The sequence below is a fragment of the Engystomops pustulosus genome, chromosome 10, assembly GCF_040894005.1.
Source record: "Engystomops pustulosus chromosome 10, aEngPut4.maternal, whole genome shotgun sequence".
NCBI classification, from domain to species: Eukaryota; Metazoa; Chordata; class Amphibia; order Anura; family Leptodactylidae; genus Engystomops; species Engystomops pustulosus.
In genome coordinates this window covers 47887766-47902583 of record NC_092420.1, presented here as the reverse complement: position 1 = coordinate 47902583, position 14818 = coordinate 47887766, and the positions used below count along the sequence as shown (strand labels likewise).

The window sequence follows — 14818 nt, the reverse complement described above, 5'->3', positions numbered from 1 at the left end:
ATACAGACAACTGTGATAACTGTTACAGGTGATCATTGTAGCCTGGGGCTAAAGTACATTAAATTACCAACATCCAGAGGTATATTTGTAACTGGGAGTTGTCTGTAAGTCGAATGTTCTTAAGTAGGGGAACCCCTGTAAATATATATCTGTGTATATCCCAAAAAAAAAAAAAAAAAAAAAAATATATACACACCGTATATACTCGAGTATAAGCCGACCCGAGTAAAAGCCGAGACCCCTAATTTTACCACCAAAAACTGGAAAAACCTATTGACTCGAGTATAAGCCGAGGGTGTAGTATACAGCCAGCCTGCCCCCTGTAGTATACAGCCAGCCTGCCCCCTGTAGTATACAGCCAGCCTGCCCCCTGTAGTATACAGCCAGCCTGCCCCCTGTAGTATACAGCCAGCCTGCCCCCTGTAGTATACAGCCAGCCTTCCCCCTGTAGTATACAGCCAGCCTTCCCCCTGTAGTATACAGCCAGCCTGCCCCCCTGTAGTATACAGCCAGCCTGCCCCCCTGTAGTATACAGCCAGCCTGCCCCCCTGTAGTATACAGCCAGCCTGCCCCCCTGTAGTATACAGCCAGCCTGCCCCCCTGTAGTATACAGCCAGCCTGCCCCCCTGTAGTATACAGCCAGCCTGCCCCCCTGTAGTATACAGCCAGCCTGCCCCCCTGTAGTATACAGCCAGCCTGCCCCCCTGTAGTATACAGCCAGCCTGCCCCCCTGTAGTATACAGCCAGCCTGCCCCCCTGTAGTATACAGCCAGCCTGCCCCCCTGTAGTATACAGCCAGCCTGCCCCCCTGTAGTATACAGCCAGCCTGCCCCCAAGTAGTATACAGCCAGCCTGCCCCCCTGTAGTATACAGCCAGCCTGCCCCCAAGTAGTATACAGCCAGCCTGCCCCCAAGTAGTATACAGCCTGCCCCAATGGTAGTATACAGCCTGCCCCAATGGTAGTATACAGCCTGCCCCAATGGTAGTATACAGCCTGCCCCCAGTATGCCAAGTGAATAAAAAAAACAAACTTAATACTCACCCTCCGACGATACTCACCTTTGATGCTCGGCACGGCTCCCGGTCCTCGGCGGTGGCTCCCGGTCCTCGGCGGTGGCTCCCGGTCCTGGCGGCGGCTTCCGAACCTCGGTGGCAGCTCCTCTCTTCTTTCTTCACTGGCGGCTCCCGGTCACTTCGCTAGCCGGCAGTCGCGTCCATGCGATCTGCGGGCGGGCGCACACTATAATGCGGCAGTGTCGCCGCCGATGACCTCATCAGCGGCGACAGCGCCGCATCTTAGTGTGCGCCCAACTGCCGGCTAGCGAAGTAAGCAAAGAGCCCGGGAGCTGCCAGTGAAGAAAGAAGAGAGGAGTGGAGCCGCTGCCGAGAATCGGGAGCTGCCGCCGAGGATCCAGAGGGTGAGTATTATTATTTTTTTTTTGACTCGTTTTTTTTTTTTTTTTTTAGTTGACTCGTGTATAAGCCGAGGTGAGGTTTTTCAGCACATTTTTTGTGCTGAAAATCTCGGCTTATACACGAGTATATACGGTATATATACGCACACACAAAAAAAGGGATACATCCAAACATATTCCTAAAAATTTATATATGTATATGTAGGTATATAATCATCGCTGACCATATTGATACATAATAACAAATCTTGAACAATGATGGGGGAGATAAAGAACAATTTTTAACTATGATACAGTGTACCTAACTGGCCATTTGGCTCCTGTATCCCTATAATGACACCAAGCTTTGGTCTAATCAACCAAAATATAATACCTACCTTATCCCAATACTGGGAAAAATAAAACCAAGGAAAAATAGATTGAAATAATTATATTATATTATTTCTTATTTATAATTCTATTTTTCCTTGGTTTTGTTTTTCCCAGTATTGGGATAAAGTAGGTACCATATTGATACGATGTACGTGTATTATTTTGCATACTATATGTCCCTAGACGGTTTGGAGCTGTTATTAAATTAATAAATTCACTATGCTTACTAGTGCCAGTCTTTTTTACATTTTGTTTTTAAAGCATTTTTAGTAGCTTAGTGCCAGCTTTTCTTGGCCTATAGCACAGATAATCGTTAGGGCGCATCTATGTATAAGTGCCATCCCCTTTTTCTAGAATACAATACTATGACACTGAGATGTCTCAGGTGTCAGTCTCAGGGGTCAGTCTCAGGGGTCAGTCTCAGGGGTCAGTCTCAGGGGTCAGTCTCAGGGGTCAGTCTCAGGGGTCAGTCTAAGGGGTCAGTCTCAGGTATCAAATATCCCATTATATGATTTATGACTCTGACTCCTGTGTGGACACTGCACCACTGACTTTCTTTGAAGGAAACCTGTTGTCAGGGATATATTACTACTACTGTCTGAGTCCCAAACAATCACAATACAAGGGTCAAGGCAGTAAACAGTGAGACAATGTTATCTATTACCTGCCAATCTCTATTACAGATCTGTATTATATATTCCATTCCATTCCATATCATAGCTCCCAACCGTCCCGATTTTGACGGGACTTTCCCGTTTTTCGTACCTCTGCCCCGCGTCACGGGCAGCTATGAGATTGTCACGGATTCTCCCCCCAGGTCCCGCTGTGTCCCGGTGCTGTGTCCGCATAGTAAATACTTTGAAAGTCTGAACTCACAGTACAGAATGGCTTCTACAGACATCGGGAGGGAATCCTTTTCAGAGAAGTGTCGGGCTTAGCAGAGAGCAGGGACCACGTCATCAGCTTCAGATCTCTATCCATATATGGTCACTGCATCTCCTAGGCTTCCCCAGAGCAGACATCGGGCAGGGAATCCTTTTCAGAGAAGTGTCGGCTTAGCAGAGAGAGCAGGGACCACGTCATCCGCTTCAGATCAGCATCTGTCCATATATGGTCTCCAGGGCTTCCCCAACCACACGCTCTTTATATAATTAAATTAAATAAAGTTTTGCCCAGGCAGAGATTCGAACCTGGGACCATCTGCACCATAGACAGGAGCTTAACTAACTGAGCTATAAGCCCAGTGATACAGAGCTGAGGATTTCTGGTAACTAAGAAGTGTTATCTGCCATTTACACTGTGACACAGACTAATGCACTGATATATAGAGAGGGATCTTCTCAGAGATTATTATTGTAATTATTGAGACTATTATTATTATTATTAGAAATTTTATTATTATGGAGACGATTATTAATAATGGTAAAAATAATAATAATCATCTCAATAATAATAATAATAATCTCCATAATAATAACAATAGTCTCAATAATTACAATAATCTGAGAAGATCCCTCCCTATATACCAAGGCAGTATATAGTCATAGTTCTTAGTTACCAAAATTCTCCACCTTGATAATCACAGAGGTTATAGCTCAGTGGGTTGAGGTGCTGTGTTATTATTGTACATGGGTACTGCAGGTTCTGGGTTCAAATCCCAATGAGGATAATTTTTTTTTTTTATTGAGATGATTTTTATTATTTTAATATGGCTAAAATTTGGGGAGTGGCCAGGGAGTGATTGGGGGTGTGGCTTAGGGGGATCGCCGCGGCACAAATGTTGGGAGGTATGCATATGTTCGTAGATGTAGATGTTCCTATTGAATAATATGTCATGGAACATTTAGCCCCCTAACCAGAGGTCCTACTTAACTTTCTGTAGTGAATTGCTCTGCATATATGCTGCATTGTATGCAGAAAGGAAAGATGTGTATCCTCCCCACTCTGTGGCTTGTTTGGTCTATCATTCTTGGTAATGTATTGAATATGTAGCATTATATTTAAAAGTTTGACAGATATAGGTGGTGCATCATTAACTGCGTATATTATTATATTTCAGTCACAGTTAGTGACCTCCTAAAAATAATAATAATCTTTATTTATATCAAGTTCCGTAGCACAAAATATAAGGGACATATACAAATACAAGACTACAATACAGAGTAAAAACAGTCATATAAAACAATAGGAAAGGGGGCTCTGCTTCCAAGAGCTTACAGTGTATTCCTATGTATTTTGGTACTCTCATTATTACTGCATACCTTGTATTTTGCTTCATACCTCACTTGGACCAATTTGAGTAGGTTTATGGTTGTAGGAACGTCACCCAAATCCTGGGTTTTCGTGTTTTTAATATTTGTGTGAGCTGAGTCAGGATGCGACACTTAGCAGCTTAGCAGGAGGCGTTTGCAGGGGACGTGTTTACAAGAGGAGGAAGTGGGTGTTGCGTCCTGACTCAGATCCGCTCCGCAACACCCGGCTGACTCAGTTCACCATTTTACAATGTGGGGGTCAATTTATAATTCACAAGAGCTGCTGACTGATTTGAATATCACCATGCAGAGCAACTCACTACAGAGAATGCATTAAGGGCTAGATGTGCCTGACAGGTTTACTAAGTGCAAGAATTTGGGATAACGATAGCAACTATGCCATCTCCACCCCATGTGGGCGTAAAGGGGACATAGAAGGGCTCGACAGCCAGTTGATTGGGCCCTGTGCCTGCGTTCTTTTGCAAAACTAGCAAACTTTAGTTCGCTGATTTTTACACAAAGCTATGCCACGTCAGACCTAGCATAGTTTTGCACGACATCCACGCTGCCTGCTGGATAAATCAAAAGGACTAAGCCTAAGTATCCAGCGACAAGGGGTACGTGGCCACAATCATATGATAAATCTCCCCTATAGAGTTCTCAAATAAACACATTCATTAAAACAAAAAATGTCATCTATTTATATTTTGGCAATTGTGATTAATGAATGATATTTCATAGAAAAATCTGAAAATGTATATATTAAAAATTTCTACGTTTGTTAATTTTGTTTCTTTTAGGGCAGCTACAGATCACAATATCGATAATACTACAGCTATTTTGCGAGAATGGTTAAAGAGTGTTCAAAAATTATACCATTATGTAGAATGGAGGCCTATGGCAGAGCCAGGGTAAGTAATGGTATTTTACTAATTCTTCCAATGATACAATCTAAAATGGCCATTCTTTGTGCTCCATGTCTTCAATCGAGTTAAGGAGTTGTAAGGGGACACGTTAGTGAAAAAACGTTATTATATTTTGATAGGGCATTTTCGGACGCGACGATACCTAATGTGTTTATGATTTTTACTGTTTATTTATATCAGTTCTTGGGAAAGGGGGTGATTAGAATTTTTAGGTTTTTTTTATTATAATTTTTTTTTAAACTTTTTTTTACTTTTACTACTTTTCACACCTCCTAGGGTACTTTGACCCTATGTTGTCTGATTAATCCTACCATATACTGCATACAGTATGGCAGTATATGGGGATTTTCCGCCTCAATTCATTATAATGTGCAAATCGCACAGCCTCGGGTCTTTGGAAGCCCCGAGGCTGTCACGGTGACCAATCGCAGCTCCCTGACCAAGCTTTGCTGGCGGCCATCTACAGGATAACACCTGCCAGTATTACCGGTAAGTCTTTGCTGCAATATGCAGCAAAGACTTACTGGCTATGAAGAGGGCTCAGCCCGTGAGCCCTCTCCATCCACCCGACACGCGCTGTACTATTACGTCACATGTGGGGAAGGAGTTAATGCTATAACTGAAAATGAGCTGGCTCTGAGCTGCCCCCATGTTAAGGCAGCATTGTATGGGGCATATTACAAGCATTATAAGCAGTCTAGACATCCTTTTGCTGTCTCTTGTTGATACATTATTAAAACGTTTTCTATTTGTAGATAAGTTTATTCGTCCCTGGGGGAGGGCTTTGCTTGTTTTTCTGCTTGTTAGATGATTTTGGAGCAGATAGTGCCTCATTCCAACTACTGGAGGAAAACTTAGATTTAATAGTATATAAGCTATACTAGGTTCCCCATAGAAATAACATCCACAGACATCCAATATCTATCTATTAACATGTTTTAGTTTTCAATGGTCGCTCATACGCAACTTTTTACAATTCTTTACAAGAATATGGGTGAAATGATTGTTCCAGCTAGAGATTATGCTCTACTCTAGGCTTCAGTAATAGCTCCTATCATTGGTTAATTATAGCTAAGTTCATTAATGTACAGTATATTAATTTGTGGATCTGTAAACTATGTAACTCTTGTCAAGCTGTAGTTTGAAAAATGTTGAGATAATGATACACTTAATCAACAGAAGTAAGGGATTACGTTTGTTCTCCTTCAACTAACATTGTAAAAGGAGCTGATAGCCCAACCAATTGCTGAAGTGTAAGGCTGCAATTATATGTTGCACTTGGAACACAATTTACTGTTGCTAGTTTTGTTACTATGTATGTACTGCTTTTTGGCGTTAAAAGATTCAATGGATTTGTAAATTACATTGTTTAAACATTTCTCTGATTTAGTGTTTCCTGAATAGCTTATACAGTCCATGTATGAGCTGGTGATTGTGATTGTTTGTGTTTTTAATGTCTGATTCTATATTATACTTTGGCTTAACAATGATTGAATTAGTGAAAGGAACATTTTGTGATAATTGGAAAGTACATAGCAGATTTTATAGATCATTATCTGTATTTTCAGATCCTACACTGATGAAGTTGGACCTAAGCACTGGCCTGCATCCAGATTTAGCCATGTAATGAAGCTTCGTCAAGCAGCTCTGCGAACTGCAAGGGAAAAATGGTCTGACTTTATATTTGTAAGTTTTATATTTGCACATTTTTCATTGGATGAAATACCTTGATGCATTGTAATAATTATTTTTTAGCTTATGGATATTATTTTTCTATGCTATTTGGTATATGTACACATTAGAGGGATTTAGTAGTCCTCCCTTTATTTTATATTTGCTATGATGTAAATTCAGACCACAGCCTAAAATAATCGTTGCCTATTTTCGTATTGCTAGACCCATATCATGACACATTTGCCAAAATCTTCAAAGTAATGAAACTTCATTCATTTCCAACATATCGTATATACTCAAGTGTAAGCTGACCCAAGTATAAGCCAAGACCACTAATTTTAACACAAAAAAATGGAAAAACCTATTGACTCGAGTATAAGTGGAAGGTGAGAAATTAATTGGTCACAGCCTCCCCAGCATATAGCCTTCCAGCCCCCTGTAGTATATAACCTGCCAGCCCCCTGTAGTATATAACCTGCCAGCCCCCTGTATTATATAGCCTACCAGCCCCCTGTAGTATATAGCCTGCCAGCCCCCTGTATTATATAGCCTACCAGCCCCCTGTAGTATATAGCCTGCCATCCCCCTGTATTATATAGCCTACCAGCCCCCTGTAGTATATAGCCTGCCAGCCCCCTGTATTGTATAGCCTACCAGCCCCCTGTAGTATATAGCCTGCCAGCCCCCTGTACTATATAGCCAGCCAGAACGATACTGGTACTTGGTATTTTTCCATCTTAGCGAAAATACCAAAACATGTCTTACTCAAATGGCTGCCAAATCCAAACTAACCAATCAATCAGTCTGCAATTTGTTTTGCCATCGTTTGATAGATGGCAGCACACGATGATAACACCAACTTCCCTCAGGAATGCCCTCTGTCGTCAAACACGGGTACTTATTGAACTGCCCTCGTAGTCTTCCTGCCCCTGTAGTATATAGCCTGCCAGCCCTTGGAATATATAGCCTGCCAGTCCCTGTAGTATAAAGCCTGGCAGCCCCCTGTAGTATGTAGCCTGCAAAAAAAAACAAAACAGTGTACTCACCTTTCGACGCCCCCTCAGAAGGTCCTCTTCAAACGATCGATGCTCCGCCACTCGCTGACATCATAGTGTGTGCCGGCACATATAGTAGAACGTCAGCGAGCGGCTGACATCATGATCCCTGCAACGGATGGCGCAGGGACACAGAAAAGATACCGGAGCATTGATAGAGGACCTACCGGGAGGGGGCATCAGAAGGTGAGTACACGGTTTGTTTGTTTTTCTTGACTCGAGTATAAGCTGAGTTAGGGTTTTTCAGCACATTTTTTCAGCACAGCTTATAATCAAGTATATATGGTAACTGTTTAGTTGCTCAATATCCTGTAGCTCCCTTATATTTGGTTTTTCTTTGTAATAATGTGTTCATGTAAATTTTCTTCATCCAGTATGTAGATGCGGACAACTTTCTGACAAACCCACAAACATTAAATCGCCTGATTGAAGAAAACAAAACGATTGTGTCTCCTATGCTAGAGTCCCGGACGCTTTACTCTAATTTCTGGTGCGGGATGACACCTCAGGTAAATATTAGTTGCAGAACGATTACTCAGAAACTTTATGTGCATTATCCTGTTCTGTATAGACCTCAGTGTCTCCATGATAGTAGTGCAGATTGCAGGAGCTTCGCAGATTCGCAGACTAGCGTGTAGGACACCAATCTTCACATGTAGGCTGATCTGGCTTCATGTGCGCTACATTTACCCTCTAGTTAAATGGCGCCACATCTTGGGCCTGTGCCATGCACCAGCTCTGTATTTGTACTATGATTTATGCAAATTTTCTAGTGTATAGTAAAATACATTAGTCGGGCTCATCCCTACCTGTTATCTTGTAACCTTTTCTCAAAACTGTTGTGAAGCAGGATGTCAGCTTCAGAATAAGTAGGCACAGGGTGCAGGTCTTCAGTGCAGGCTCTGCAAGGTATATGTATACGAGTTGTTATGACATGGAAAAGTGAATCTTTTTCACTGTGTAATTGCTTTCATATTATTGTGCTTTTTGTAGAGACAGTGCTCTGCGTGCAGGTTTCGACTATAGGGCTGTAGTGTTTTTATTCCTTTCTTCTGTTCCGTGTAGAGTGAAATGGTCTTAAATATGCAATGTAATCATTCTGGACTGCAGACGGTGCCCTAATTAAGGACAGACAGACCCCTAGTTACAGACGGACCTCTTTAACCACCGTGACCTTTGCAGCCTGGGTGTAAAGTAAAGCATCCACCAATGATCAGCTGTAAGGTGTCTGTAATAAAGCTTTATTGGTAATCCTTGCTCCTTACAAAAAGTTTGTATGAAACTACAAAACTACAAACTCAATACAGATATGACTTGCCTACAAATTCAACTTAAGAAGAAACCTAAAGAACCTATCTTGTACGTAACCCTGGGACTGCATGTTTTTTAATGCAGAAATAACTTCTGTAAGTGTGACCAATTGTCCGGCATCTAACACATAAACACCTAGGCTCCGCAGTTAAATGTCTTTTGGAAATTATGGGTCAAGGCTGGCGTGGATATTTGTCAATGTTCTTGGAACAGACTGCAAATGCGGCCAAAAAAAGCAAATGTACCCAGAACTAAGAACTTTACTTTGTGCTTGAATCAGAGGAGTTGTGACTTATAACATAACTTAAAGGGGTTTTCCCATTACAGCAAATTAATGTCTTTCTTTTTAATGATAAGAAGTTATACAATTTTCCTAGATACTTTCTGTATCAATTCCTCATAGTTTTCTAGATCTCTGCTTGCTTTCATTCCATAGAAAGCTTCTATGTTTACTTCCAGTGGACAGAAATCTGACCATGGTCACACAGGTGCATGACTCGTTAAGTCACACAGCTCTGCTTTCTGTCTTTCCATAGAATGACAGCAAGCAGAGATCTAGAAAATTTGTGAACAATTGATACAGAAAGCATATTGGAAAATTGTATAACTTTTTATCATAAAAAGAATGACAATATGCTGTAATGGGAAAACCCCTTTAACTTTTACTAATACATATATAATACTAACTTTTGGAGTGGAATAACACATCTGTGTTATGCTCCAGCTGTACAATATAAAGGTGACTGCCTCATCCTTTTTTGTTTCAATCTGGAAAATTCTCAGGATTGATTGCAGTTTTGAATTGAAGTTCTTTCCCTAACATTTTATTCATTTTTGAAAAATTGTTTTGCTATTCAAGTCTTTAATAAGTCATATCAGCTTCTCTGTAACTAAAAGGGGATGTCTGAATGTCCGCAATATCTGAAGCCAGGTCAGCCCTTTCAGTTCTGTGTCTTGACACAGAGAGAAATATTGTTACATTGATGATTACATTTTGTAACATCAGCAACACCTTCTAGTTTTTGTTTCTTTCATGGTCCTGTGTGGTGGCATCATCCAGAAAATCAACTTTGAAGTGAGCTGTAAATTGGTTGGATAAAGTCAAGGAGGAGGAGAGTTTAACACTGTAGTCAAGATGGGGAGTCCCGAAAGTCTCCTCCTCTGTGATCAAAACAACATGCATCGGACTTCAGGAGATCTGGTTAGGGATGTCTCTTGATACAGGACCATCAATTACAGTGTAGGGGGCTTTCTGAGAGAGAGAGCTGGACCTCAGTGTCAAAACCTCTGCCTCCTTGACTTTAAGCAATAAATTTACATCTCACTTCAAAGTAGATTTTCTTGATGATGTCACCACACTGGGTCATGAAAGAAACATGATCTTGAAGGTGTTCGGCTGCTTGACAACGTACTGGTAGTGGTTTATTAGGTCAATTTCTGCTGACAGATTCCCTTTGAAAGAACTTTTCTGTTCTCTGTCATTTCAAATTTTGTTGTCATAGTTGCACACTTATTGTTTGGCACTGTATAGAGGGATGTGCAAAGTCTTTGACATGGGAGTTGTTATTACGGAGAGGTTGTGCATCCAGTAATTGCAGCATTTTATTAGTGACCTTTTAACTTGTGTGTTTTGCAGTATTTGTTAGTTTTTATTAATAAAAGAAAAACGGAAATGTTTTTAGAGGAAACCACATTTGCAAACACATTAAGGTTTTCTTTGTATCACTTTTGACAAAACAGTAATGTACTAAACAGCTAGCTGGCAGAGGGGCACTCCCATGCGGTAAGGGAGCGCATGCGTGTGAACTCCGGATAGATAAAGCAAAGTGTTGCTGAGAGGAGGCTGCTGTGGGAAGTGTCAGACGATGATCGGAAACGAACAGTGTTCAGGAGGCGGGGTTTCCTGACTGCTTGGTCGTATTTCCCACCTCCTTCACTGCATCTTAGGTAGAAATAAAAGTACTCTTTTTGGATATGCTGCAACATTAAAAAGTTAAAACTTTAAAAAATTAAAACTCCTGTAGATTTACAAACGGAGGAGCAAGGTACTGTTTGTAGAATTGGGAGGTTTAATGAGGTGACAGGATCCCTTTAATATACCAGAAAAGCAAATATGGCTTCATTTACCTCTTGTTTTTTTCCTCCGTTTCATGTTGGGAGGATTCCTGATGTATCCTTACAACAGTGGGCTAAAAAGAGTACCAGTGTATGCTTATACAGGGTGATGTTTCGTCTCCTCCCCTAAAAGCGAAAGGGGGGGGGGTTAAACATTGTCAGAAGCCACTGTTTTCAGTGTCTCACGAATTATGTTACTGTCTTTATATGTACAGTTGCATCACTAGGGATATTACCACAGCGTATGCTCAATAGAGGTTTGGGTTGCATGACCATTGTCAAGGAATTAGATGTTATATCCCTTTGGTAATTTTATGTAATGCACCTTATGGTACCACACAAAATGCACACCACTAGGACCATGTCTGTATAATTGTAATATACTGTATGAAGTACATATTTAATGGAAAGAGAAATCTCTCAGTAATGGAAACAAATAACCTTTACATCCTAAATCCACTCTTTTTATCTTAATTCAAGGGTTATTATAAGAGAACACCAGACTACATTCTCATAAGAGAATGGAAGAGACAGGGCTGTTTTGCTGTTCCAATGGTTCATTCAACAATACTTATTGACCTTCGAAAAGAAGCCTCCATGAATCTCCAGTTCTTCCCTCCTCACGAAGACTTTACATGGAGTTTCGATGACATAATTGTATTTGCTTTCTCTTGCAGACATTCAGGTATGTATATAGATTCTTGGATTACATGATCACATGTCTCTAGTCCCCAATAGGGGCTTCTTAAACTATTTTTTTGAGTGATATAAAAATTGTAATCAACCCCTTTCTGTAGATAGTATAGTCACCTCTGGTGACATTCTTTTGGGAATGTTTAGGAGTAAAATGCTGTAAATGTTTATTTAAAAAGGATCACATATACTGTCACCTTGTGGGTTCCTCTGTCCCTTTTTATTCCTTTTCATTTTTGTGATTGAGCCTATGAGTACAATAGACTTTGCTGAAGGGCGCCTGTCAGAAGTTTCGACCTGGAATATTTTCCTTATTTTCCTGCATCATTGATAAAACTTTCATTTTAACCTATAAGTGCTATGGAGGTGGTTCCCCACTTTGAAATGTCTTCACAGAGAATTGCATTGCATTGTTATTCAAGTGTATTGGGGAGGAGTAGCTCCCAAATGGATATGTGATGAGAAATCATTGTGCTCAAGAAGTAGCATTATGACACTAAACAAAGTAAAACATGTGTTCCTAGTTCCTAAATGCAAGTGTTTAGGTCTAAGTACCTGCGTTCAGGTGTTACCTTTTCCATAAGCACTTGAATTGCGTTTCAAGCAAATAATGTAAACACAGTCTTAAAGTGTTGTATGGAGTTAATTGCAAATATTCTTACAAATCTTACAGCGATAATTAACTTATACACATGACCCTTATGGAGCTCCAAACCACGTGTTAAAGGGAACCTGTCACCACATTTTCACAAATACAGCTAGTGACAAGTTCCCATTGAGCCCTAGTAACTTACTGATACCCTTCTTTTAACTAAAAGTTGTCCCCCTCAGATTCCCATAAATTCAAATTTAGAATTGTATCTTGTATCCAAACTTGTCTATAGCTAGAAGGGGTGGGCATGGCCTCTTCAGGCTGAATCGTCAGCCTCTACCCATGCTGTCTCCTCATGTAGCAGTACTTTTATGTGACCAGGGCGACAGCATCGCAGGTCCTTTAGCCTCCTAACATTAGCAATTTGTACACCAAGCTTATAGCTCATGAATTCCTCATATCACATGAAATCAAAATAGCCTGCATGGAGAGGAGTAGAAGTCCATGCAGACATACTGTGATTTTTATGTGGTCAGTTATATTCATAGGGTACAGTTTGCTAATCTTAACAGACTGAAGGACCTGTGATGTCACCCTGGTCACTTGACATTAGGCCACACCCCTTGACTCACTTTATAGATCATTAGATACCAGGCAAGTTTATAACTCATTTTATGGTGATCTGAGGAACACAATTTTTAGATAAAAGAAGGGTATGGGGACTTTATACGAACCTGCCACTAGCTGTATTTGTAAAAAATGTGGTGACAGGTTCCCTTTAACACCTAGCCACATGTCTTTACTACTACAGAAGTAAGCAGCTCTATGAGGACTTTTTTCAAACATTAACTTTACTATGTGGTACAAGGCCATTGTTTCCTTGTTTAAGCTATAGAAACTCTAGGATCTATAAGCATGTATTTGGCATCTTACTGACTAAGCCCTGCTGACAGGGCACTACATACCTTAATTTAGAAGATTAATTTTCCTATAAAGAAACCAATGAAAATTGTTGCAATAACGACAGCAGCATTCCTCTTCCTTATACACCGAAATTCATGCATAACCATGTCTGTTTTAAGTTAAAATTTATCTCCATTTTCAATTATATCTGTGCCTCTTCACTTGCAGAGGTGCAAAGGTAAAAATGGTAACATTTTCCATTTTTACCCAATAGAGTAATTTAAAGGGCATCTGAAAGACAGAATGAAAGACTGTATGCAAATTACTCTGAGGGGATCCAGGCTCCATAGGTGTTGATAAAGCGTGGAGCCCCTCCAGCTCATTTGCATACAATCTTTCATCCTCGTGGTAGATCTCCTTTAATGTCAATTTAATTAACCACAATCTCAGAACAACTAGATAATAGCAGCCCAAATTGCAAAAAAGCCCCTCTGGAAGGTAAAGTAAACATGAATGAGTAAAGACAAAAATGGGAGAAAATCCCACAAAGATTCATTCTTATGTCATTAAATACATTCTTCAATCTCAAAAACCATTTATCTGCCATTAGTCTTATACAATGCTTCCTTTCATGAATGTTTGCTTTACTGTGTGCTTTCTAGGAATTCAGATGTATATTTGTAACAAGGAGCATTATGGGTACCTTCCTGTGCCACTGAAACCACATGAAACCCTGCTGGATGATATTCAGAGCTTTACACATGTATTGACGGAAGCAATGAGTAAGTGATGCTCCCTATTAATACTAACTGCCACATGTGGTGAGCTTATGACTGCCTGCAAAATCCTGCCCCAATGATTGTTTACAAACAGGAAGCTTGGAACTAAAAAGGCATTACATATTTGATCAATCTCTGCATCTTTAGAGCGTGCACAGAGGCTGACAGTGTGTTCTACAATTCTTCTGATATTCAGTTGTTATCATCATCAACTCAAAAACCCCTTTAAATCAATCATTCCGAAGACTAGATCCTTAAGTTATTGACACCCCCGAATAAGCCTCTTAGTACTGTTTTCACTAGAATGACTATGCACAGCTATGTTATTTTTTTTTTATTTTTTTTTTTTTACAATATAACAGTAAAAATCGGTTTTCAAAGATAAGGATTAGTTTCATAAGAATATTATAGAATCTTGGAACAGAATGTATATTTGTGCCTGCTTGTTTAGTTATATAACAGGATCTAGTTCTTGTTTTAACATTCATACCAGGGTTTATCTAAATATTTTTCTTAAATATCATTTATATATATTGTTATAGAATTTTCACTTCATATTTTTTTTAATTTTCTCCTACACTGTATATTTTCCCATATGACTGGGTGACTTTCAGACACGCACGCCTTTGATAAGGTCAAGTCTATATAATGCTGACTGCCATCTGCTGGTGAATGGTAACTATCTCCCATGTAATGTTCACCTTTAACCAGCAGATGGCTGACGAGGAGG

The 14818-nt window shown here is 40.2% G+C and overlaps 1 protein-coding gene across 3 annotated transcripts in view; it reads left to right on the top strand.

Moving 5' to 3' along the window:
- Positions 1 to 14818, top strand: part of COLGALT2 (collagen beta(1-O)galactosyltransferase 2) — a 118884-nt gene that overhangs the window by 82147 nt on the left and 21919 nt on the right. For all 3 annotated transcript variants that reach the window (XM_072127117.1, XM_072127115.1, XM_072127116.1), the window contains 5 exons: positions 4841 to 4951; positions 6535 to 6652; positions 8070 to 8204; positions 11602 to 11806; positions 13972 to 14091. In XM_072127117.1, the coding sequence (XP_071983218.1) occupies positions 4938 to 4951; positions 6535 to 6652; positions 8070 to 8204; positions 11602 to 11806; positions 13972 to 14091 (592 nt within the window). In that variant the 5' untranslated portion in view covers positions 4841 to 4937. The remainder of the gene's footprint in view (positions 1 to 4840; positions 4952 to 6534; positions 6653 to 8069; positions 8205 to 11601; positions 11807 to 13971; positions 14092 to 14818) is intronic.